Below are 25,431 nucleotides of genomic sequence, written 5' to 3'. Positions count from 1 at the left end.
GCCTGTGCACCTTCATCGCCGTTTCTGCGTTTTGCACCCGTGTCTGTGGCTCATCCCAGCCCTGTCTCTGAGCTTCAGACCACAGCTCTGGGCTGTGACTCTGAGGCCATGCCCGGCTCCCCTGCACAAGCCTCCTGTCACCCTTTTAGCGCGTGTCCCGGTTGCTGGCGGCACGGGGACTTCCCTCCCGCCCGGCACCTGCGTCCGCACTTGTGCCCGGCACTGAAGGGCAACGCCATCGGCCAGGCTTTTAACGACAGGAAGTGGGAGGCTGACTTTGCTTCTCCCAACCCTCCCTTCTCCACGGGCAATCAGGCAACAGTATTTTTGGAAGAGTCCAGGGGACTCGCCTTGTAGAAAGTCCCAGTCTGGATTTGCCCGCTTCCTTCCTGGTTAGATTCAGCTTAGGTGTTTTGAGGACAGCACGGCCCAGGGCAGGCTCTGTCCTTCTCCCTCCCCACACAGGGCGAGGAGGGGCAGGGGGCCGGGCTGCCCACCGTCAGGGAGGCTCGGTTTGATCACTTGGTGTCTCCCTTGTAAAGTTGCATTTTCCCTCCCTAATGTACAAGTAATCTGGGTGACACCTTGAGACCCAATGACTATCTTTTCCCCAACAACCTTTATCTAATGGTTTTACCATCCAAGGATGACCCCCAACTGGATGAATTGCATTGGTGGCTGCAAAGTGGTGGTTTTCTCATGCTTTCTTTCTTTCTACAATTATTAGTTGGCATTTCTCTATAAAGAGCTTTCCCTTTTCACAATTGTCATGGTGGACACATTGTTTCTTTGTTTGTTTTTTAAATCAATCAATCAATCAATTTACTGATTTATTTATTTTTGGCTGCGTTGGGTCTTTGTTGCTGCGCGCGGGCTTTCTCTAGCTGTGGCGAGTGGTGGCTATTCTTCACTGTGGTGCGTGGCCTTCTCACTGCAGTGGCTTCTCTTGTTGCGGAGCACGGGCTCTAGGAGCGCGGGCTTCAGTAGTTGCAGTGTGCGGCCCCAGTAGTTGTGGCGCACAGGCTTAGTTGCTCCGCGGCATGTGGGATCTTCCCGGACCAGGGCTCGAACCCATGTGCCCTGCATTGGCAGACGGATTCTTAACCACTGCGCCACCAGGGAAGTCCCCGCATTGTTTTTTTTTTTTTATTCAACAACTTAGGATCCAAGAGTGTCATTTTGAGGGGGAGTTTTATTGGACTATAGCATGCATAGAGTAATGTGCATAAATCGTCAATGCACAGCTCAATGGAATTTTAAAGTGAATACATATATGTTACCTTCCCTGGTGCCTCCTCCAAAAGGTTTAATAGCCTTTTGGATGCTCAAATGTTCTAGCTTTGGTTCTTTCTGGTTGGCTCCCATGTCCCTTTGACATGCCTCATCCTTTTGCTTTTCAAGCATGTCCTTACTTTCTGGCACCACAAGGTGCTCCAGGCTCATCTTGTATTTTTTCCTGCCCCATACCTAGAATCTTCCACCTCTCCAAGGACCTCTGGTTCCTTTTAGTGGAGAATGGTATTGAGAAACCAAGGTCTGGGTACAGGGTGTGTTCATTGCTACTGGAGTTTCAATGCTTCTAGACTCTTTCACTGGACAAAACTAGGAAATCTATTTTTTAAGAGTTCATACTGCAGTCCTCAATTCCAATCTGGCAGTACAGTTGTTTCTCACCTTCCCTCATTCCACAGTGATGTTCCTGACAACATCCATATATGGATATATTTACTCATGTCCTCTACCAGATAGAGTCTACCTTAGACTCTAGCTTCACAATCACCTCAGCACTATCATTGCCAACAACATACATACTGAGAATAGAGTGGAGTCTTTCTGTCCTTAGAATGTATCCCATGAAGGGAGCACAGTCAGAGGGCTGAATTTGGAAGCTCCCTGACTTATTTTCTCTGTGTGGTTCTGTTATCAATTGGATATGCAGTTAGGCTTATTTGGTTTTTGGGTTTTTTTTTTTTGCTTTTGTTTATATTCAATTTTAGCTTTTTTTCACTCTTTCAAATATATATATATATATATAATTTTTATTTATTTATTTATTTATTTGGCTGCGCTGGGTCTCATCTGCAGTATGCAGGATCTAGTTCCCTGACCAGGGATCGAACCCTGGTTCCCTGCATTGGGAGCACAGAGTCTTAACCACTGGACCACCAGAGAAGTCCCTCAAACGTATTTTTGAACATATAAAATATTTGCATGGTTCAAAGTCAAAACTACACAAAAGGGTATATTACAAGAAATCTCATAGCCATCTCAACCCCCTATAGGTGATAATTTTCACTAGTTTCAGGGTTTTCCATCCTCCTTATTTTTTTTCCCCAATAAGCATGTGTGTCTGTGAGCGTGTGTGTAGTTGTCATTTGCACCCTGCTTTTCTCATATTTTCATATAACAATATATCCTGGAAATCATTTCATTTTTCATTAGAGATTTTCATTCTTTTTACTGCTGCTTAGGACTATTGTATGAATGAACCACAATTGATTTCACCAGTTCCCTGCTGATGGATATGTGTGTTGTGTCCAATAGTTTTCTATTACCAGTTATGTTACAATGAGTAATTTTATAAATATGTTGTTTCATATTTGTGAAGTAACTTCCTACATGTGGCATTGCTAGGCCCAAGACACTGAGTTTTGTACTTGCTTAATACTCTGTTTCATCCAACAAGCAACAAACCACCTACTGCATAAACTGCAGTGAAAGTGTACCAGAGACAGTACATCAACGGAAGTGAACGAAACAAAGTTACAATTTCAGATTATTAGAAACGCAGCAAACTGAAATGGGCAAATGTGATGAAGGGCGCCTGGGGGTAGTATGTTAGATTGGTGATCCCGAAGGCCTCTCAGAGGTGACACTGGAGCCAAGATCTTAACGACACGAAGGAGCCAGCCACGGAGTCTGGGGACAGAGGCTTCCAAAGAGGAAGAGTAAGTGCAAAGGGGGACGGGGGCAGGCCACCCTTGGTCAGGAGCAGAGAAAAGACCCTAGAGGCTGCACAGAGTGAGGAAGCAGGCAGGTGGGGGCAGAGAGCGGAGGAGCCAGGAGCCAGGTCACACAGGAAGGCGTTTGGTTTTGATTCCAAAGGCAAAGGGAAACTGTTTTAGGATTTTAAGCAAGGACATGATATGATGTGATTTATATCAAAAATTAAGAACTGATTCTACTGTGTGGAGAGAAGTGGGGTGATTTAGGATTTATTTTCGGGGAGATCCAACAGGCTTCGGTGACCCAGTTCAGCTTTTTGCCCTTCCTTATGATTACAAAGTAGGAAAACAGAAAACTAACAGGACTATCACCATCGGAAATTTCACGGCAGTTTAAAAACTTATTTTTGATTTAAAATGTCGTATAAGGTCACTGTCAAAAACTTGCAGGAAAACAGAAAAAGGAAGTTAAAATCGCGTCACACAGTTTGCGAAGGGCCAGGGCTTTGGGAGGGAGCCTCAGTTTCTCTGCGGCCAAGGGCGTCTTGGAGAACCCCCCCCCCCCACCGCCGCGGGCCGGCTCCGCGGGAATCCACCGCGCACCCCTTCGGCCTCAGCGGGGCCTGTTTGCGCAGGCGCACGGGGCGGAGTCAGCGCGAGGGGGCGGAGGTTCAGGAAGGAACCGTCGTCTCTCAGCCGACCGCGGAGAGAGCGGATGGGGAGACCGGCGGCCCGAAGACGGAGTCGGAGGCGGAGCGCTGCGGCCATGCAGGCGGCAGAGGCGGACGCAGGCGCAGGCAGGATGGCGGGCGGCGCTGAAGGCCTGGGCAGCCAGGGGGGCAGGGGGGGTCGGGGCGGCCCTCGCAGCGCGGGTGCTGCCGCCGCTGCAAACGACGGAGCTCTGTGTGTCGCGCCGGCACAGCACTCTCCGGGGCCGGGCGGACACCCCGCGTCCACGGCCAGAAGGCCGGGAAGCCGGCCGCACGTATTGTATCCTACCCGAGGGCGGAGTGGGGAATGGGCTGCAGGCTGCCTGCGGTGGGAGGTGGGACAGAGGGACGGACGAGTCAGGGGCAGCCTGGGAGCGAAGGGGAGAAGGGGGAGTCAGGGGCTGCTGGCGGGTGGTCTTGAGGGGGAGAAATAAGGGCAGAAGGAAACCCGGGGCGCCTGGGGGCGAAGAAATGAGAGCACGGGGCAGCGGGGTGGCTGGGGTGGATTAGGGCCAGGAGTGGTCTGGGAGGGTGCTGGAAGCAGTCCTGAAAGGGGTGAGACTGGCCAGGGTGCCCTGAGACAGGGCCCAAAGCACCAAATCCGTGTGGATGGTGCCTTAACCGAATCTCCATCAGCGCCCTAAGTGTGCCTTTCCCGTCCACCTTGGAGGCGGAGATCGCCCGTGGGTCCCTGGCCCCAGATGCCGAACTGCACCACGGGGCTGTTGGGAAGGAGCTCACAGTAAGCGGCAGCGTCCTGGCGGTGTAAGTTCTAGAAAGGGCTGCTTGGGAGTGGCAGCAGGTGGCCGGGCCAGTCTCCCCCAAGGGCGCTCTATTGGAGACTCGGAGACACTCCAGGGTTGGATCTAGGGAGGTGACGCGGTGCACTGGACCCATCTCCGCCCCAGCGGGCACTCCAGTGGAGATGGCAGCGGCTTCGGTGTCATAGAGGGGCAGAGCCAGGGACTGGAGGGGTTGCTACCATCACCTTGATTTTCTTTTTCCGTCACTTTTAGCCACTGGAGAGCTGAAGATTCCCACCTCCTCCAAATTTCCATCGTCAACTTTCTTGACCAGCTTTCTCTGGTGATACGGACCATGCAGCGCTTTGGGCCCCCTGTTGCACGCTAAGCCAGGGCTAGAGAAAGGGATTAAGGTCTAAACTTGTGTCCCGTCCTAGACAGTGCATCCCTCCTAGGGCAGTGATTCCTGTAGTAGTTGCCACTTTATTATGGGGGCCTCACCTTTTGCCTCTACTGGCCCTTGGGTGCTGAGGGTTCACTTGCTTTGTTTGGTGCTTAAATGTTTCTTAACTACTGAAAATAAAACTGAACTACGATGCTATGTCTGACTTTATTTTCAACTACAGCACCTTTAAATATTCTTGCCTTTGTCCTTAGATTGGAGGGGAGGTTCTGTGATTCAGATATTCAAGTAGTACAACGTAACTGAAGACAGTTTAAGAAATGGAAGAGGATAGGTCCTGTCTGTCGTTCAGTATTAACTACTGTCAACATTTTGGAATATTTTCTTAGTTTTATAGTGGTATTTATGTAGTAAATGTGTAACAATAATAATATTTTGCAAGTGTAGCATTTTTCCTGATATTTTTCATCTAACATGAACCTTTTTCTAAAAATTCTTCAAAAGCATTATTGAACGGATACATAAAAGATACATTATTGAATGTTAAATTATTTTCAATTTTTGCCATATTATAGGTAATGATTCAGTGGAATACTTGTATGTAGAGCTTTGCCTGAATGATTGTTTTCTTAAGATAGACTACAAGAGGTAGAATTGGTTAAATATGTAAAGCTCTCACGCTGCAGTGTGTGAAATTGCTCTCCAAATTGTGCAGAAAATGTACCCTCCCACCAGAACGCTGGTTTCGCACGTCCTTGTCACTACTGGGTCTCCTCGGTAAAATTTTTTTAAAAACTGGGTTTGTATGACAAGAGCAAACAACCGAGAAACACTCGAATAGGAGCTTTGTGGCTTACTGGCCTTGTCTCAGATCAGTGAAGAAAAAGTGCTAGGACAGTCATTTAAGCCTTTAGTTAGAAGGAGTTAGCTTCCTGTAAAAGGTGTTGTATCCTGCAGCCTTTCTAAACTCACTTATTCTAGTAGCTCTTTGGTAGATGCCATTGGATTTTCATCATTGATCACGTTTTCTCAGAATAAAGGCAGTTTTGCTTCTTCCTTTCCAATCTGCGTGCCTTTCAGTGATGAATTTTTCTCCTGGTTAAGGATTAGATTTGGCTGCTTTGTATCCCTGGTAGTTTTTTCTTCAGTGTCAGATATTGAGCCTTTTCCCCTGGGTGCTGGGTATCTTTGTATTCCTAGACATATTTTTTGAGCTTTGTTCTGGGATGCTGTTAGATTACTGGGGACAGATCCTTTTGAGTCTTGCTTTGAAGATTTGCTGTGTGGGACCAGAGCAGCTTTCAGTGTAGGGTTCACTTTTTTTTTTTTTTTTTTTAGTTTTTGGCCGCACCCCGTGGCATGTGGAATCTCAGTTCCCCGACCAGGGATCGAACCCGCACCTCCTGCAGTGGAAGTGCGGAGTCCTAGCCACTGGACCGCCGGGGAAGTCCCATAGGATTCATTTTTTTCCCACACTACTGAGGCGCGAGCCTTCTGAGCCCCCTTCCGGATGCCTCCCCAGTTATGAGGTTTGCATTGTGGCCGGTGGGGACGGCCCCCAGCCCCTGTCCTGCTCGAGCGCTGGGCAGAGTCACCTTCCATCCTTTCGGGTGGCCCTGTCCCCCGCCTCGCAGAGTTTCCTTCCACGCTGGTGCCGCTCAGGGGTCCTCAGCGCACTCCAATGGACCCTCCGCCCTTGGGCACGGTTCTCCCCCTGTGCCGCTGTGTCCTCTCCGGTCCTCCACCCGCCAGCTCCGGCTGCCTGCGCTCTGCGATCCACCCCCGAGACCCGGGGAGGCGGCTGGACTCGGTCCGGACAGTCCGTGTAGACAGCAAGCTGGGGCAGCTGCACGGCTCACCTCTTCGGGGTCTCAGCTCCCAGAGGTCACTGAGGGTCCTCCCTCGCCTGAGGCCCAGTTTCTTCACAGCCTGTGTTTCATATCTTTTGGCTGCATTTAGGGGATTCTTGCCAGCCAGTGGCGGGGAGATCCGGTCCCTGTTCCTGCACGTGCGTGAGCGGAGTCTGCCGGGACAGAACCCAGAGAGCTCTGGCCGCGTGGGCTGGAGGGAGGGGGACGCTGGTGCTGGGGATGGTGGCGGTGGGCATGGCGATGACGGTGATGAAGGAGCATCTCCCCCGCCGGCACGCAGCAGCTCTGGTGGCTACAGCAAGGGTCTTTTTCTTTCTTCCCTTTTTAAAAACCATTTTTAAGACTTTAGTTATCGATGGGGAGATGAGAATTGAGCACTTTCACGCCACTGTCCCTCTGCCTCCTCCCCAAATGGTTCTATTCTACTCACTCCAGAAACTGTGCCCTCCCACCACAATTCTGGTTTCCCCACATCTATGTCACTATTAGGTTAGTGTCCCGCAAAAATAAAAAACAGTGTGTGAGAAGAGCAAGCAACCCAGAAACACTAGGCTAGGAATTTTGTAGTTCACTGGCTTTGTTTCAGATCAGTGAAGAAAACTGCTGGCACACCTGGCTCAGGATCTGGGCAGGGGGAGTTAGCTCCCTCTAAAATATCCTGCGATCTTGGAAGTTTTACTTCTTCCTTTCCAATCTGGTTGCCTTTTATTGATTGCTCTATCTATCTCCTTCTAATGGGCTGGTCTTTACTTACTATTTTCATGCCAAGTGTTTTTGCTTGGATAGCAGACCTTGTATGTTTTCCCTTGGGTCCTGGGTATTTTTGTATCCCTAAACATACTCGAACTTTGTTCTCAGGTGCTGTGGTTACTTGGAGACAGTTTGATTCTTTAGAATCTTGCTTCTAAGATTTGCTACATGGCGCTAGAGCAGCTTCTAGTGTAGAATTAATTATTTTCCCGCTACTGAGAGGCAAGACCCGTCTGAGTGCCCTCCCTCAGGCCTCTTGAATTCCGAGGTTTCCATTCTGGCCAGTGGGGACAGGTGCTCATCCAGGTCCTGCTTGAGCCCTGAGCATAGTTACCTTTAATCCTTCCTGGCAGCCCTTTCCCAGGCCCGGGGCGTGATCAGCACCCCCTGATACTCCAGGGGGACCCTCTGCAGTTCCCCAGGCTCCTCTCTGCCAGCAGGTCCCGAGCTACAGTACCCCAGGCTCTAGGGCCCGACGTCAATCTGATTCTCCCTCCCTCACCCAGCAAAGCCCAGAATCAGCCTACTACCTTGGCCTGACAGATGAACTGGTGAAGCTGCCAGGTTGCTTTAAAACATAAGTCGGATTGCGTCACTCTTCTGTTAAAAATAATCTCCAAAAGGGACTCTTAGGGACAAAGCCAAAGAACTTACAGTGGCCTGAAAAGCCAGATGTGAGGGACTTCCTTGGTGGCGCAGTGGTTGAGAATCCACCTGCCAATGCAGGGGACACGGGTTCGAGCCCTGGTCTGGGAACATCCCACATGCCGCGGAGCAGCTAAGCCCATGTGCCACAACTACTGAGCCCGCGCGCCACAACTACTGAAGTCTGCGCGCCTAGAGCCCGAGCTCTGCAAGAGAAGCCACTGCAATGAAAAGCCTGTGCACTGCAACGAAGAGTAGCCCCCTCTTGCCGCAACTAGAGAAAGCCCACGTGCAGCAATGAGGACCCAGTGCAGCCAAAAAAAAAAAAAGCCAGATGTGATCCAGCCCGTTTCCTCTCCGATCTTCTCCACTCCCACCCTTCCGCTTGCTCATCCTGATTCAGCCGCACTGGCTTCCTTAGCCGTTCAAAAATGCCAGGCCAGGGGCTTCCCTGGTGGCTCAATGGTAAAGAATCCGCCTGCCAATGCCGGCGACATGGGTTAGAGCCCTGGTCCGGGAAGATCGTACGTGCTGCGGAGCAACTAAGCCCGTGCGCCACAGCTACTGAGCCTGAGCTCTAGAGCCCACGAGCCACAACTACTGAAGCCCGCGTGCCACAACTACCGAAGCCCGCGCACCTAGAGCCCATGCTCCGCAACAAGAGAAGCCACCGCAATGAGAAGCCCACACACCGCAAGGAAGAGTAGCCCCTGCTCGCTGCAACTAGAGAAAGCCCACGCGCAGCAACGAAGACCCAACACAGCCAAAAATATAAATAAATAAATAAGTTTATTAAAAAAAAAAAGCATGCCAGGCTGGCTCCTGCCTCAAGGCCTTTGCACTGGTTCTCTTCAGTCTGGAACGCTCTTCCTCTGGGGATCCCCCTGGCTCACCTGAAAATCATTCCCGGCCGCTCTATTTAAAATCGCATCCCGCTTTCTCCCCACCCGGATTACTTGAACAGGCGTGCGGCGTAAGAGGGTGAGAGGCAGGAGGTAGGTAGGAGCACAATGATTGCAGTGCACTTGGGACAGTAAAGAGTTGTCAGATATGAAGGCGTTTGCGGCCATGAAGCCCTGGATGGTTTTGAACAGAGTGGGGACAAGGTCCACTGTGTATGTTACCAGGGTCCCAGTGCCTCCCATGGTGAGAAAAGGCTGAGGGCGGCCAGGGCAGAAATGGGGACCCTGGCATCCAGGCAAGCGACAAGGGCGGCTTGGACCAGTTGGGGGCAGTGGAGGTGGGGAGAAGGGGGCGGATTCTGCATGTGTCTTGAAGGTGGAGCCACCAGGACTCACTGATGGATTGGACGTGGCCCTGGAGCTCCTCAAGTCCTCAGAAACCCTGCAACGTGTCACCCTTCCCCCGTGTCAAGGGCGAGCAGCTCATGCAGAGTCCGACAGCCTCCCCACCTGCTTCCACGTTCGCTCGGGGAGCAGCCGCCTGCCCTGAGGCCAAAGCCACACACTGCGTACATTTCTCAACATTTAATTAGGAAAAAAAATTACGAGGACAAAGAAAACCTCATGCAAAAAAGAGAAAAAGGGGCCAAGTGGGTTTCCAGGAGCGCGGGCCAGGGCCAGATTCCTCCGAGGAGGCAGAAGGACGAAGGAGTAAGGCACTGCCGCCTCTGCCCCTCGGGGCGGGCGCAGGACAGGGCAGCGGAGGATGAGGGGTCTGGACACGCAGACCACACCGAGGGGGTTTGGCAGCAGGGCCCGGAGAAGGGGAGTTCGGTGCCCCCAGGCCCAGCTCACGCCCTGGCAGGAGCCTGGTTCAAGCTCTCCAGGCGCTGAGAGAGATCGGGGCCCCGGGAGGGGGTACAGTCCCGGCCCGAGAAGTCTGGAGGGGCTGCTGCGGTGGCCGCAGGGGGACCCCTTGGCCGAGCCACCGTCCGAGGGCAACTTCGGTGCCTCACCCGCCCCAAGGGCTGCTGGTGCCGAGGCCCCGTCCTCGGCATGGGTGGGGACAGCCAGGGCAAGGGGGCGGGGCCAGAGGCTAGGCCAAGGCTGACCCTGTCACAAGGGAGCCGGGAGGACTCAAGGAGAGAAGGTGAGTGAGGCTGGCAACCTCCGGGGGGCGGGGGAGTAGGGGGCGCGTATTTACAGATGGAGACGACGGTGAGGTGGAGATAAATTAAATAAATAGGTGGTTGGGGTATAAATAGCAAGGAGGGCAGGGGCGACCACAACCCCCGGCACGAGGGTGGGAGGGCGGGGGTATTGCTGCTGCCGGGTCGGGGGGCTTGGTCCGGTCACCCCCTCCCCACGCAGGGCCCAAAGCAAGGCACTAATGATGGGGGCCCGGCTGTGCCCAGAGCATCTTGGCCCGGTGACCTCATGCCACCCGATCCAGGGCTCAGCCCCGGGACCCAGGCGGGAGACGCCCCTCTGCACGGGAGGACGGCTCAGGACTGAGAAGCCCCCTCCTCACGGGGTCCGCCTCCCTTAGCTGTTGCTGGACGCGAGGCCGATGATCTGTTCCAGCTTCTGGCGCAGCTTCTGCTTCCGGCAAGAGGCATCTCGGTCCAGAGCGGTGAGAACCTGCAGGAAGAGGCCCCGAGCTGGGCTCTTGAGGGGCGGGCTCCTCCTGGCCAAGCCCCCCCCCCGCTGCCCCCCCTTCCCCGGCGTGGGCTCGCCCCTCCCTCGGGCCTCAGCGTACCCCTCCCCGCCGGGGCCCTGGGCACGTGGGAGGGGCCCAGCCTCTGGCCTCCAAAAGGGCCTCCAGCTCCTCCTTGACCCCAACCCCTCCTCCGACTGCACAGCCCTCTTCCCCTCCTTTCCACGGCCGGCACACAGCGCCTCCCAAAGGGTGGTCTGGACTGGAGGCCCCCATTTCCCATCCCCTCCTAACCCCCACCTCTACCCCAGACCTCTCTCACCCAGGTCTCCGCGATCTCGGGCCTCACCTCCCTTAACCATGGGCAGCACCTGACAGAGCCCATCGCTCCCTCCTCCCTGACGCCCAGGGCGGGGGTGGGGGGGTGGTCCTCACGCGTGTTCCAGGACCCGTCTGGCACTCGGGGGCCCCTCCCGAGCCTCCTCAGACTCTGCAGCCGGTCCCCCCTCTTCTCTGCCACCTCTTGAGTGTCCCAGGGCTCAGTGCTTGGGCCACGTCTCCCTCTCCAGCTGCCCGTGGCGCCCCCCCCCCCTTGGGGAGCTCATCCAGGCTCGGGGCCCTGTCCGGGCCCACCCATTCTTATCTCCAGCCAGGAATCCAACCCTGGAGCGGGCGCATCTGTCTTCCCCGACTCTCCAGCCACAAACCAGGCAGGTGGGCTGACCCCGCCCACCTCTGGCCCCAGCCCATCGGCAACCCAGCCCTCCGTGTGCTCCCGGCCCCTAACTTCTGCCGGACCAGAGCTTTGCGCTCCAGCCAGTGGCTTCTCTAGTGGGTCCCTCAAATCCCAGCATCTACAGAGTGTCACCTGTGCCACCTTAAGGGCCTGGCTGGGGGAGGAACTGTGAGGAATCCAAGAGCTGGGCTCGCTGACCCCCACCACGCCCCTGCCTCTGCCACCAGCAGTACCCTCAGAGCCAACGAGCAGGGGCCGGAGGGGGCGGCACGCACCTCCTGGCGGTACTTGGCAACGTAGAAGTAGAGCTCACTGAGCGCGCTCAGGACGTTGAAGTCACTGGCGTGGAGACGGGACTGCTCCACCAGGTACGCGTCCATGTCCTGGTCGCTGATGGACGCCATCTTGCCTATGTCCCGGTAGTACCTGTTGGGACCCCGAGGAGGTCGTGCCAGCAGGCGCCACAAAAGCCAAAGCCCCTGCCCTGGCTGCCAGGCCAGCCTCCGGGCCTTCTTCCTGAAGCCAGCCCTTCCCGAAGAGGAGCCAGCCCGTGGCGGCGCAGCTCCTGCCCCCTCGCCCAGCAGCCGCGTCCCCTGGGGTCCCGGCCCCGCCTCCCCCCACACACTGGGGCCCACCTCTCCACCCAGCTCTTGTAGTTGGGGATGTCCTTGGCGTAGAGCAGCTTGTTGGAGGGTGAGTCCTTGCCCAGGCGGTGCTCGGACGTGGAGCAGGAGTCCATGAAGGTCTGGGCCACCACCGACAGGCAGGCGTCCGTGATGCTGCTCTTGTGGATGTCGAAGACGAACTGCGGGTTCTTGATCACATTCACCCAGAAGCGCAGGGGCAGGCTGGACAGAGGGACAAAGGCCCGCAGCTCCCCGATCTCCCCGCGCACACCCTCCCGTCCGCGCCCACCTCCGCAGGCCCACAGGCAGCGAGACTGACGCACTGAGAGGTAGCAGCCTTTTCTTTAACTTTCTGCCTGACTTCAAGTGGCGAGAAGTCAGAGTGAACGGTCTTCTGTCCTCAGTGGGTTTCAACGCGCCCCCCCCGCACGGCTAAGCCCTGGACCGGGCTTCCGGTTATCTCTGCCCTGTGTCAGCGGTACCACCAGCTGAGCAGCAAGGCCCTGAGGGCCAAGGGCACCTCTGGGTGCTGGCCACACTACCCACATCCCAGCCGCCTGAAGCCCCGGCAGAGCCCGCCTGCGGAATCACACGCATTTGCTCTCTGTGCTCGGCGGCACCGCCAGTGCCAGGCCGCTGTCCTCTCCTGCCAGGGTGACCAGCCAAGCCCCCGCTGGCGTCCTGACCGTGGTCCCCGAGCCCCAGCCAAGCCTCCTCACGCCCCCGCCCGAGGGCCGGTGCACGGCAGTACCAGTTGCTCTTCCAGGTGTGGCGCACGTCGGGATCGCTGATCTGCCGCTGGTCGGCCTGCTCGTCCAGGAAGTCGAACATGTACTTGATGGCCAGAGGCAGGGCCGAGCCCCGGTGCGCCGTGCTGAACACGGTCTCGAAGAGGTCGTCCACGAACTTCTGCAGCGTGCCCTGCAGGGGCGCAGCAAGGACACCAGCTGACGGGGAGCCAGGGCGGGACGTCCCCGCGGCAGGACAGACGGGGACGGAGAGGCTTCACAACGAGCAAGGCTTCCCTGCTCGGCCAGCACCCTTCAGGCAAGCTTGGCCTCGACCTCAGGGTGGCAGTTCCCGTAGCAAAGGCGCTGAGCAAGTCCCTTGGGATTGGAACAATCCAGTGGCCCCTTCCCCAGGCAGCCCGGGCCAACCCCAGGGCCAAGGCCGGGCTAGAAGGCACGTGCACTAAGGCCAGGGTGGCACGGGGCAGGCCCACACCTTGGTGGCCAGCAGCCGCGTCAGGTAGATCTCCGAGACCATCTTGCTGCCTCGGTCTCCCTCTCGGTGGTCAGCGTGGTCGTGGTTCTTCACCAGGTGCCACAGCTTGGTGCCCGTCTCCTGGTCGGGCGTGATCATGGGTGCCCGAGAGCGGAGGCTGTCAGGGCTGCTGGCGGTGCGGAGCAAGCTCTCTGGGGCAGAGGGTGGTGCCCCTTAGGCCAGTGGGGCCACACCAGCCATCGCCGTGGCTCTCGCTCCCCTCCATCTCGGGAGCCCTGCAGGCCGAGGGGGCCCGTCTGCTCTCACGGGCCCACCGCATTCTAGGCTCTAAGGAACTAGACACCTCCTGAGAGCAGGGTCCAGGGGGGCCGCCAGAGCCAAGCTGGCTGCTCAGACGGGGTGGGGCTGGGGGTTCCCCGCGACGGCCGACACAGCCTCGCAGGGCACGGGGCCAGCAGAGACCCCACACTGAGGACGCCTACCATAACGGCTGAGAGAGCGGGTGAAGGTGAAGGAGTTGGCCATGTTGTAGGCTGACACTTGTTTGGGCACCAGTGCCACCAAGGAACCGTCTGTCACCTGCAGATCCCAGAGACAGAGAGGGGGGCAATGCAGGAGACCGAGAAGCCAAGGGGCCTGAGCCACCGGCTACCCCGGCCCGGCAGGGCACGTGTGGGGCAGCTCCCACGGCTCCCCGAGGGGGGCCTGTGATGCGGGGGCCAGAGAGGGGAGGGGCAGGGCCATGGCTCCCAGGGGCCCTGGGCGTGAGTGGACCTCCGGCTCCTCACCTGGTAGTGGGCCAGTGAGTTGACCCTCTTCCAGTCACACTCGATTTTGGTGGTGACATCCTCGTCCTGGAGAATGATGCGGGCCATGCGGCCCTGGCGCCATTCTGCGGGCCACAGGCAGCTCTGAGGTCCTGCTCCACGTCCCCTGGGACCCTGGGCCCACTGCCCTCAGAGGACAGAGCTCAGGTGGGGAGAGTGAACGCCAGCCAAGGTAACGCGGCCACAGGAGGTGGGGGGTGCCAGGAGGAGAGGGCAGGGGCCTCACCTAGGTCCATGTCCTCAGCTCTGGGGCGCTGGGAGTAGGGGATGCCCTTGTACACAGCATCTAGCAGCTTGTCTTTGGCCTGGGTGATACTGTCACAATTGAGAACCTTCACCGGGACCTGAGCGCTGCCCTCGCTCTCCGGGCACACACAGTGCAGGGTCTGAGGGCGAGGGGGACCACAGGGTGGGTCCTGGGTGAGGCGTCCCCTCAGGCCCGATACCCTGCCCACCTGGCCCCCCGCTCACCAGCGTCTTGTAGTCGATCTGCTGGCGGATGAGCTTGTCCTCGCTCAGGGAGTAGCGCGCCTCGCCCGTGATGGCGTCGATGGGGCCCTTCTCCATCTGCTGCTTGATGGCGCAGTGGAGCAGGAAGAGCGGCTCCCCGGCGCACTCCTGCAGCCAGGGCCGGGACACAGCTTGCCGCCGCCTGCGGCCGGCTGCCCCCGCGCACCCCCTCGCCCCCGCCTGCCCCTCGAGCGCACGCACCTTCAGAAACTTATGCAGCAGGAAGGTGAACCAGTTGGTGAGCATCTTCTCAGCCACCGACTCGGTCCTAGGGTGAAAGGGGTGCTGGGGCCCTGGCCGGGCAGGGCTGGGCCTCCCAGGGGAGGGGCAGGGCTGGCGGAGGGGGCCCCAAGTACCTGCGCAGGAGCAGCTTTGGGTGGTTCTTGCTCTCGAGGTTCTTCTCGATGAGGTCCGCCAGCAGTTGCTTGAGCAGACCCGTGGCATAGTCGAGGCGGCTCTGCAGGGCCACCATAGTGAGCGAGGCCACAGTGCCACGGTCGCGCATGGAGAAGCTGCTCTGAGCCTCCAGAGTGTGGATAAAGGTGAGCACGAAGGCGCGGCTGTGCAGCAGCTGCCCAAAGAGACGCAGGGCCTTCTCGACGTTGGGGGGTGTCTGGGGGCGGGGTGGGGGACGGGGCATCTCAGAGGGTGCAGGTGGCCCTGGGGGTGACAGGGCATGGGCAGGCAACAGGGGGCACTCACATCCAGCTCCTTGAGCACTGGGTGGGCCTCGATGCCCGGGAAGAGCACACGCACGGCGTAGGTCCGGTAGTCCAGGAAGGGGATCTGCACGCCATCCATGTGGTTTGTCAGCTCGTTGATGTCTGTCTGCAGCTCAGCGAAGGCTGGGGAGGGCCGGTGAGGGAGAGTGAGCGGCGAGGGAGGAGGGAGCCCCTGCCGCCTGCCCCACCCCCCACCCCCCACCCCCCACCCCCGTGCAGGCACCTTCCTTGCATTCCAGGGCCACCCGGGACTCCAAGTTGTCCATCTGGAGCTGGAGGCGCTTGAGCGTGCGGTCGGCATCCTGAGTCTTGCGTTTGTAGGCGACCAGCACGGCGGTGATGGCCAGCAGCAGCAGCCCGCCCCCCGCCGCCAGCCCCACCACAGCCGGCAGGGTCAGCGCCCGATCGGCCGTGATGTGCAGGGTGCCCAGCCAGAACTCCAGGCCACCCACCAGCACCTGCAGGGACAGGCGCCGTAAGCTGACCCCCACCCCCGCCCCAGGCTGCTCTGGCGGCCTCCCTGCCCCCTACCCACCATGACCGGCTGCCGGCCCGTCTGGCTGGGGGAGTCACACAGGAGTTGCGTGTCTGAGACGGTGAGCGTGCATGGCTGGCCCCCGATCAGCACCGTGTAGTTGAGGCGGGAGCTGCCAGCCGCCGCAGGGATCAGATTCTTGCCCTGCAGATGGAGAGCGCTGCTGGCCAGGGCTCCCCACCGCCCCGCCCCTCCCGCCCTAGGCACCCACCACACCCGCACCTTCAGCACTACGTGGGAGCCAGGTTTGACATCCAGGACCCCAGAGGGCCCGAGTGGCTCGAAGCTGGGGTCGGGGTAGTAGGTGAAGGAGGACCGGTTGAGGGAACGGGCCGTCTGCACGTGGTCCAGCAGGAAGCCGAACTCGTCAGGGTGCTCACCCTGGGCCTGCGGCTGGGGCCGCCCCAGGAAGATGCCGGGGGCCTTACACAGCATGGCGGTGTCGTTGATCACCTGGCACGTCTGTGGGGACAAAGGTGGGCAGCCCAGCACGTGAGGCCACAGCAGGCAGGGGGTCAGGGGTGGGATGGCGGCAGCTGGCACTCACGTTGGTGGTCTCGATGCCTCGGTACTTGGCCCGGACCCGGGGCTCCTGGACCGTCAGCAGGTGGGTCCCACTCACGGTGATGGCGGTGCTTCCACTAGGGATGGGGGTGAGGGGCCTCAGGCTTCCTCCTCACCACCCTGAGCCCAGCCCTGGAGTGTTATCGAGGCTGCCATGGGAGCCCAGGGCCCCCCCGACCCTGGGTCACCCGGTCACCAGGCGAGGCCCAGGCCGGGCACTCAAGGACCTGGCCCCCAGCCTCCCCTCTGCCAGCCAGGCCCCATTCTCCCGAGGGCCTTACTTGATGATGCTCCAGGTGGGCTCGAGGCGAGTGACGGTGGGGTCCTGGGTGTATGTGTAGAGGACGCCGGGACTGGAGATGTTGGCGCGGTCGATGGCCAGGGTGATGGGGGCCTGGCTCGGGCCCAGGGTGGAGACAGGCGAGATGCACACGATCACTTCAGGATCCCTCCTATGTCAGCAAGCGGGGACTTGGAGCGGGCCGCCCAGGGCTGCCACCTGCCGGCCCCGCGGCCCCCATCTGCGACACTCACCTCACGAACTGGCACTCGCTGTCTCTCATGGTCACTGTGACTCTGCTGCCGGCGTCCAGAGAATGACCGGAAATGGTGATTCGTGTGCCCCCCGAGGCTGGGCCCCGACTGGGACTCACGCGGTTGAACGTGGGCGTCTACGGGAGAAGCAGCCCTGACGGGAGCGGGGAGACAGCAGGCGCCCAGCAGGGCCGGGCCACAGCCCCCGCCAGGAAGGAGCGGGAGAGGGAAGGGGGCGGGCAGCCCACGTACCACGAAGCTGTAGAGCTGCTCAGACTGCGTGCGGAAATCAGCCGAGCAGTCGCTGACGCAGAGCTCCGCGGGCCCCGGTGGCGGGCTGGGCACCAGAGACTCCTCCATCTCACACACGATCCTAGGGGTCGGGTCGGGTCAGGTCGGAGGTCAGGCCTGGGCGCCCGGCCACAGGCCGGGGGGAGGCCCAGCGCCCGCACAGCCGCACTCACCTCTCGGCACTGACGTACTCGGCGGGGATGGAGTTGCAGCGCACGCCGGCCACCCGCACGCCCACGTCTCGGGAGGTGAGGCCCAGGTTCTCGCCCACGATGGTGATCCGGGTGCCTCCCTCCTTGGGCCCCATGAGCGGGTGGATCTGCGGAGCAGGAGGGGAGGCGGGAGGGTGAGCCGAGGCAGTGGGTACCCAGAGGGCAGCGGGTGGTGGGGAGGCCGACCTGGGCAATGCGGGGGTGGCTGCAGCGAGCGCCCTTCTGGTTCGGGTGCATCCAGTTGGTCTTGGGGGCCGGGCAGTGGGCCCGCAGCTGGCACCTATGCTCCGAGATGCACCAGCCACAGTTGAAGCGAGGGTCAGCCTTGAGGCAGAGGCCACAGCTGGGCCGCTGCGCCCAGCACTTGTACAGGAGGGCTGTGGGCACAGAGGGCACCGCTGGGGAGCAGCTACGAAGGGTCCCGCTGTGGGCCCGGCCCCAGCACGTGCCTTCTCCACCCCAGGAGGCGAGCTCCTCAGCCCCATCCCGCCGCTCACCTCGGAAGGTAGCGGGCTTATCGATGGGGAAATCTCCATCCCAGACCACGGAGAAGTCCAGCTCGGTGTCACCATACTCATCACCTTCATAGGAATACTGGGGGAGAGGGACCCGCGTGACTCCAGCGAAGGTGCGCAGACCGCCCCTCCCCCAGCTCAGAAATCCCCAGCAGAAGACTCAGAAGGTCCCTCGCCACGGTCAGCTGAGGCTTCTAGAACAGTCTGCTGGGCACAGATCTGCACCACGCCCAGCCCTGCACAGCCTGGACCCCCGAGGGAGGCGGGGCGGGTGGGCCTCACCGAGGCGTTCTGGCATTGCACGCTGCTGCTGTTGAAGCGCACGGCAGGCACCCGCTGCTGCCGCCCCTGCACCCGGACCACGCACTCGTAGTTCTTCTGGCCCGACTGGGGCTGCGGCAGGTTCTTGGCCCGCAGAGTGAGAGGCTGCATGACGCCTACTGGGATCAGGAGGTCCCCACTGGGCAGGATCTCAGGGCAGCCCTGAGGGGAGAACACCCATCAGCCAGCTGGGCCGGCCCCCGGTTAAGGGGGCTCCAAGAAAACCCCAAGACCGAAGGCAGAAAAGCCAGGGACCGGCCCGCGCAGAGCCCGGCCCCCTCGCGTGTGGCGCCCGCCTCACCTCAGTGCTGTGGACCCTGCCCTCCTGGAAGGAGCACTCATGGGGGTGGCTGGTACACACGTGGCGGTACTTACACCAGTGGCAGGGGTAAGGGCTGCCAACGCAGGACATGCACCTGGAGGGGAGAGGCTTCAGAAATCACGGAGAAGACCGGGCCTGGCCCCTCACCGTCCCTCCTGTGGGACACACGGGGAACCAAAGGCAAAAGGCACCGGGGCCCGCCTGAGGCCCACACGACACCGCGAGCAACAGAGACACGGGGACGGGGGTCGGGAGGGCCAGTACTCACGAGTGGAGGACGCTGCAGTTGTAGAAGACAAAGTCGGCCCCGGCAAACCTCACGCCGCTCTCCTTGGAGAGCAGCTGCAGCTGCACGGTGCGCGTGGCCCCTGCAGCGAGCCCAGGGGAGCGACGCGTGAGCCGCGGACAGAGAGCACCCCTGCCCCCAGCAGCCCATCCACTGACCGTGCCCCCGGGTGAGAGCCCGGAGCTCCTGCAGGGAAGGCGATGGACAGCGTAACTCTCCAGAGGGCAGCAGGACGGCCTCGCTCTCGGTCACCTCCTCGAAGGCGCAGCTCACGCCCGCACTGAGGTCCGGCACGTTGCTTACGGCCACGGTCAGCTGGGGGAAGCAGAGGGCTCAGAGCTGCGCGCACCCCTGACACGTGTGCACGGGCCTCTACACCCGCACCCCCCGCACCACTCACCTGCACCCCAGGCGATGTCACCGACACATTGTTGGGCCGGACCCGCACCTGGACGCACTTGCTCAGCTCCTTGGCGAAGCCATGCAGGGCCGAGGCGCCTGGACAGGCCCCATGGCGGCAGCATCTGCGTGGGGTCAGGCCAGGCCCATCCCACAGCTGCCCCAGCAAGGCCCGGAGCGGGAGTGCAGCGGGGGCCTGGGGGGGACGAAGGGGACGGCCAGCCCAGCCCACGGCACCAGGCAACCGCATGCCTCGGCCTCATCCCCTGGGGTCCGAGCGAGGGATGTCACTTGGGATAGAGGTTCCACTCGTTAGCTGGAGAAAGTAGAAGGGCAGGGAGGGGGAGGCCACAGGGGCGCAGCTGGGGGGAGTGGGCACTTGGGCGGCTCCTCACCTGTGCTGCAGCACGCACCACCCGCAGTGCGGGTCCCCCGAGCCCAGGCAGGCTGCACAGCTTGGGTACTGCTCGCAGGTCTCCACCGGGAGCTGGCTCACCTGGGGGCAGCCGTGTCAGCACCCGCCCCACCCCCGTCCCACCCCCGCCCCCCGGCCTGCCGCGGGCCCACCTGCTTCTCGCTCAGGAGGTAGACGTGCCGGTGGTCGGGGCTGAAGAGCAGGTCACGGAGTATGGGGCTGCCGTCCACCACAGGCACCGTCTCATACAGGTGGGCCTCCTGAGAGCCGTCGACCCGTACCTGGGCCACGAGACCAGCCACCTGACGCCACAGCAGCACCCCACGCGCCCGGGCATCCTATTCTCGAGCCAGGGACCCAGCCTGCCCGCCACCCCCTCGTCCCACAGACCAGGGAAGGAGGACGCCAAGGCTGCCCCCTGGAGGCCCTTGGGGGTGACACAGCCAGTCCAAAAAGCCTCCCAAGACATAGAGACAGAGATGAGCGTTGCCTAGAGTTGGGGGACAGGGAAAGCGTGAGAGCTAAAAGGGAAGGGATTTTTAGGATGATGGCAACATCCCAGAATGAGATAGCGGTTATGCTTGAGTAACTCCGCAAACTTACTGAAATCACTGAGATGTATGCTTTAAACGGGGGGGGGGGGGGGGCAGTGTGACACGGCAGTTACACCCCAATAAAGCTGTGACAAATGCAAAACGGGGACCAGGAGGGAAGCAGACCAGGCCCCAAGAGCTCAGTGGCTCCCTTCACAAACCTTCCCCCGGCCACCCCCGACCTCCCGCAGAGACAGCCCCGCATCCCCCGGGTGAGCAGGAGAATGTGGCAGTTGTCCTGACTCCTGTCCCTTCAGAACACCCTGGAACAGGAACAGCTGCGGCCCTGCCGGCACTGCAGCCCCCGTGCCCACGAGGGGACAAGAGGGCAAAGAGGGTTAGGTCCACATTTGTCTCCTCGTTCATTCGACTGAGGACCCAGCAATGGCGGCTCCGGCTCTCCCGGCAGGGAGGCCCGGAGATAGGCCCGCTCTGCCCCCAGAGCCACAGGAAGCCAGCGATTCAGGCCACGGCGGGCGGTGGCACTCAAGCATGTGCGTGGAGCACAGCTGGGCTCCTGGGGCCCAGCCTGGGAAGGCCCCCGTCCCCCAGTGGCCAGGCCCCGTCCAAGGTGCTGCAGGGCTCATCCGCACGCTCTGGACCCACATGCCGAGCGTTCCGGGGCTCACCTTCTTCAGACTGCCGCCGCGGGTGCCGATGAAGACCACAGAGTGCTGCTGGTACGTGTAGGCGGCCACACTGGCCATGCCATCGGTACTGTCGGCTAGCAGGGGCAGCCCCTCGATCACGTGCAGCCCGCCCAGCGGCTGGTTCAACACCAGCCCGCAGAAGTTTCCATTTATCTGCATGGGCTGGTGAAACAGGAGAAGGACGCACGAGTCAGAGCTGGGGGGCACCAGCCGGACAGAGGCAATGAGACCCCACGTCCTAGGGGGGACCCCACGGGAAATCGGGGGCTGAGGAGGGAGGCGGAGGACGGAGAGCAGGCAGGAGCAGGCCGGGGTGGGGAGGGTCGGGAAGAAGAAGGGGGTGGTCCACACAGAGAGCACACCCACCAAGAGAGGCGGGGGGAAGGCAGGCCAGGGAGGAAAGAGAAGCAGCAGAAGCAAGGAGGGGTGACAGGGGGCGGGGGACCCCGGGCGAAGCTGTCGTTCCCAAGACCGAGCCCCGCAGACCCAGGAAGGGGCAGAGGGCCCAGCCCGCGGGCAGGGGCGGGGGCGGGTGAGGGCTCACGGTGTTGATGCAGGGCAGCTCCTTGTTCAGCAGCCAAGGCAGGGCCAGTGTGCCCTCCCCACGGTAGCAGGACTGGATGCGGCGCCGGATGTGGGCATTGATGCTGCTGAGGGTGAAGAGGCAGAGGACGGTCTGCCGCGGCGGGCTGGCCCGGTTCTTCTGGCCCTGAGAGAAGATGGTGAAGAGGACGTCCTCGTCGGCCGGCACACCCAGGGCCTGGGCCAGCAGCAGGCCGGGCTTGGCCAGGTGGGCGCTCTGCACCAGGCGGTACTCCACGCCGCGCCAAGAGCAGCCGATGGGGAACTCCACGTACGAGTAGAACTCCGAGTCCCCCGAGCACATGCGCACGATCTTGGACGTGAAGAATTTCTCGCCTGCCGTGTCCAGCAGCGTCTGCTGGGTATCCAGCTGCAGTGTCAGGAAGTACACGAAGGAGGCGCTCACGAAGCCGTAGACGTAGTAGATGTCGAAGGCTGGGTACAAGGACAGCGTGTCTGAGGGGATCTTGATCTGAGAGGAGACGAACTCGTCCTGGTACACCTGGGGAGCGGGTGGAGGACAGAGCCTGGGACGAGGCCTAGGTCCACCCTCGACCTCCCCAACCATGGCCCCTGGGCCCCCGCCACCCAGCCTGGCCCTGCGCCCACATGGCCCCCGGGGGGCTTCCCCCACAACCTCCCTGCCCCCGACCCGCGCGGTCACAGGACCCCAGGCCAGAAAGGCTCCAGAGGGCAGGCTGAGCAGCCCCGTCCCAGGACCCGGCCCGCCCTCCCGTCCTCAGCAGCCTGCCCCCTCTGGGACCAGGGCTCTTCCCGACGCAGAGCCAGGACAGAGTGAAGGCAGGAGGGCACGGGAGCTGGCTCTTCAGAGGGGCGAGAAGGGAGGGGAGGGGAGGGGAGGGCAGGGGTCGGGGGCCGGCCGAGCAGGTGGGCGGGCTCACCCACCAGACTGAACATGTCGGCGCCGTCCTCGTCGCCGATGAGCTTTCGGGAGCTCAGGGTGGGGAAGTACTCAGACTTGCCATCCACGGCGGTGCCCACGAACAGCTTGCTGGGCCCCTGGCCCTGCTCCACGATGACACCCGCCATGGAGTCAGGCTCCTGGGCCCCCGACAGGTAGTGCTCCTTGCGGTGGTGCGGCTCGCCCAGCTTGAAGAGGTCGTCCAGGCGCAGGAACTGGCAGATGCCCTGCCAGATGCTGCCGCAGGCCAGCAGGCGGCGGGCTGCGTAGTCTATGAGCAGCAGTTTGTTCACGTTGTCCACAGGCGCCAGGCGGTGGGCACAGACACGCATGCTGGGGGGTGGGTAGCAGCGAGCATTGTCCTCGACGGGCCCCGTGACGTGGACCCGCAGCTCGGTCAGGTTGGGGGCCAGCTTGAAGACGCGATTCACCGCGCCCACAAACACCTCCCCGGTCACCCGGTGCACGGCCAGGTGGGTGAGCGAGGTGTCCGTCACTGAGAAGGCAGGGAAGGGCGTGCTGCCTCCCAGGGCCCGCCCCACGGCAAGGAGGAACAGCAGGAGGAGGCCGACGGCGGGCATGGCCGGCGGCTGCCCCGGGGGGGGGGGGGGGGCCTGAGGAGAGACAGGGAGTGCCGGTCAGAGGCTGCCGGTCAGAGGCCCCCGGCCCAGGGAGCCCAGCCGCCTCCGGCCCTGCCTGGCCTAGGGCCCCCAGCAGGCCAAGAGCCACGCCACAGAGGGTGGAGGCCAGTCGCCCACCACCATGCCAGAGCCCCAGATGGCGACCACGGCTGGGAGAGAGGAGGGGCCTCCGCCAGGGCGCACGAGTGAGCAGCGAGTGCAGGCAGGCTTGGGGGCCATCAATCATCCCCCACCCACTGTTGGAAAGGAGCCAGGAGGCCTCGCCTCAGCTGGGCCACACCCAAGGGGGCAGCAGAGCCAGATGCTAGGAAAGGCAGGGTGGGAGGCCCTCCAGAAAGGAGAAGCCAAACACCAGATCCCAGAGTTGAGGGTGGCCAGCCGCACACAAGAGCAACCCAACCGTGGGCAAGCCAAGGCCACAGACGTGCCTCCCACCCTAGTTGGGGAAAGGAGAAAAGGTAGGGAGAGAACAATCGCAAATTGGTGGGGGTTGTCAGGACACCACCCCAGGACAGGGGTCTGAGGCGTCAAAGCCTGAGACCAGATGGGAACCAGGGCTGCCACTTCCACCTTCCTGGCCCCGGCTGCCTCCTCGCCCCAGGGGCCTCCGTCTGCTGGCCGTCCAGGAGGAGCCTGCCATCTAGCCTACCGGCTGCAACACAAAGCCGAGTCGCCTGCCCCCAGAGCAAAGCGCAGAGACAGACATAAGTCAGGCTCTGCTCAGGCACAGCCAGACGGACGCCCAGGCAGCCCTGCGCGGCTCTCCCTCCAAATCCACACGTTAGCTGGGGAAGGGGAGACGCAGGGGGGCCCAAGGAGCCCTATGGAAGGGGAGCAACATTCTGAAATACAGCTGAGACTTTGGGGAGATGGGGTGGGGGACCACAGGAGCAGTACTGGGCTTGGCTGGGTCTTCACCCCCAGGCCACACCCAGCCCTCGGCCAGCTCCAGGCAGCAAAGACAGCAGAGAAGTGTCGTGGCAGCCAAGGGGGCAGGGCTCAGCGATACCCTCTCAGTGCCCAAGCCCCAAGGGAGACACAAGTTACCCAGCTTGGGGAGGGTGCGGGGAACCAAACGAAGGCAGCAACCAAGGAAAAGGGAAAAAATGCATTTGCTAGAACAAGGAGAAGACCCGGCTTGGAACTGCAAAGTTTCAGCTCAGGCTGATCATCTCTGGGGCTCTTTTGTCAGGTCCGCATCCTGGATCCTTAATGCAAGAGCCAGAGAAGAAAGGAAGACGGAGAAGGGAGGCCTCATGCCACCCTCACCTCCTCCACACCGCACAGGAATACAGGCCTAAGAATGGGGATGGGACAGGTCGGGAGGGAGACCTGGAAAGGCAGAATTTGCAGCCCAAGTGCCCATCCCAAACCTCAGCCTGTAACCGGGAGCCTCGGGCATCACAGGCACACCCAGCCTCTCTGCTACGGCCCTGCCAGCAGAGCCCGAGGGTGGGGACAGACCCTCGCAGAGACCCGGCTCTAGCGCCCGCTCCCCAACGCCCCGCGCGGTGCTGCCTGCCCGGCTCGCCCCGCCCCCACCAGGGACACCCCCCCCCCCGGCAGATCCACGGGGATCCTAGTGGATGGAGGCGCCGCAACAGTCCTTGCAGGGGCCGCTCCTCCGCCACAAAGGGTCCCCATCGGGCCGGGGGGCTAGCCGCGGACGGACGGTCCCTACCGGCGCCGGGCACGAAGGACCAGTCAGGCCGGCGCCCGAGAGGCAGGGACAGGGCCCGACCCCTTAAAGGCCGAGACGAACCCCCGCGCTGCCGGAGCCCAGGGCCGCCGAGCAGGCTGGCCCCGCACGGGCGGCGGGGGATGGAGACCACCTACCTGTCCCTCCGCCGCCGCTGGCTCCGGGTGGCCGCCCGCCGGCCACGTGGACGCGCCCTCGAGCCCCACACCGCCCCGCTCGCGCGCCCCCGCCGCCGCACCCCTCGCCCTACGCTCCGCGCGCCCGCGCCGCCGCCGCCGCCCACACACTGGGCCGGCCCGCGGCCGCCAGGGCCTTTTAAACCCGGACCGTACCACCGCGCCGGGCGGGGGCGCCCAGGGAGGGCCGAGCGGCAGGGCTCGCGGGCGGGGGCCGCCCCTCCGTGGGGCCGGGAGAGGCCCAGTGCTTAGCCCGGGACCCCGTGAGCGGCCCGGGTCCCCACCCAGCGAGCCGACCCCCCTCGCGCAATGGCCGCGTCCGCGGCGCGGGCCTCTCCCCCGCCACCCCCCGCCCCGGCCCGCCGCCTCCCGCAACCCTGGGACCCGCGCGCGCCCGCGCCGCACCCCCACTAGGGCCCGGGGCGCGCGCAGACCCCGCCCCGGCGCTCGGAGGCGCGCCCGGGGCCACCTGCCGCCGGTGCGCGGCCTCCCCTGTCCCAACC

General features: G+C 61.5%; 2 protein-coding genes across 5 annotated transcripts; one reads left to right on the top strand and one right to left on the bottom strand.

The window, feature by feature from the left end:
• Positions 1 to 3,613: 3,613 nt before the first annotated feature.
• Positions 3,614 to 4,999, top strand: LAGE3 (L antigen family member 3). The gene is made up of 3 exons (XM_059910699.1): positions 3,614 to 3,935; positions 4,292 to 4,420; positions 4,672 to 4,999. The coding sequence occupies exons 1-3, from the start codon at positions 3,661 to 3,663 to the stop codon at positions 4,784 to 4,786; spliced, it is 519 nt and encodes a 172-aa protein (XP_059766682.1). The 5' UTR covers positions 3,614 to 3,660; the 3' UTR covers positions 4,787 to 4,999.
• Positions 5,000 to 9,539: 4,540 nt separating this feature from the next.
• PLXNA3 (plexin A3) lies at positions 9,540 to 23,016 on the bottom strand. Of its 4 annotated transcripts, none has more exons than XM_059911803.1 (32): positions 22,397 to 23,016; positions 21,453 to 21,992; positions 20,888 to 21,070; positions 19,818 to 19,946; positions 19,646 to 19,746; positions 19,252 to 19,375; positions 19,010 to 19,166; positions 18,834 to 18,933; positions 18,545 to 18,659; positions 18,205 to 18,405; positions 17,905 to 18,001; positions 17,594 to 17,784; positions 17,369 to 17,514; positions 17,157 to 17,277; positions 16,905 to 17,041; positions 16,652 to 16,822; positions 16,354 to 16,447; positions 16,029 to 16,268; positions 15,807 to 15,950; positions 15,495 to 15,729; positions 15,252 to 15,394; positions 14,906 to 15,162; positions 14,751 to 14,817; positions 14,511 to 14,657; positions 14,266 to 14,425; positions 14,001 to 14,104; positions 13,695 to 13,791; positions 13,213 to 13,403; positions 12,740 to 12,909; positions 11,998 to 12,210; positions 11,638 to 11,788; positions 9,540 to 10,610 (listed from the first exon to the last, which is right to left on the bottom strand). In XM_059911803.1, the coding sequence occupies exons 1-32, from the start codon at positions 22,991 to 22,993 to the stop codon at positions 10,515 to 10,517; spliced, it is 5,619 nt and encodes a 1,872-aa protein (XP_059767786.1). In that variant the 5' UTR covers positions 22,994 to 23,016; the 3' UTR covers positions 9,540 to 10,514. The 4 variants fall into 4 exon arrangements, with proteins under 4 accessions (XP_059767786.1, XP_059767787.1, XP_059767785.1 ...); XM_059911804.1 differs by having other exon boundaries at positions 15,495 to 15,579; XM_059911802.1 differs by having other exon boundaries at positions 17,594 to 18,001.
• Positions 23,017 to 25,431: the final 2,415 nt, after the last annotated feature.

This window comes from Balaenoptera ricei, chromosome X, assembly GCF_028023285.1.
Source record: "Balaenoptera ricei isolate mBalRic1 chromosome X, mBalRic1.hap2, whole genome shotgun sequence".
Lineage (NCBI taxonomy): Eukaryota > Metazoa > Chordata > Mammalia > Artiodactyla > Balaenopteridae > Balaenoptera > Balaenoptera ricei.
This window is presented reverse-complemented; position numbering and strand designations above follow the sequence as displayed.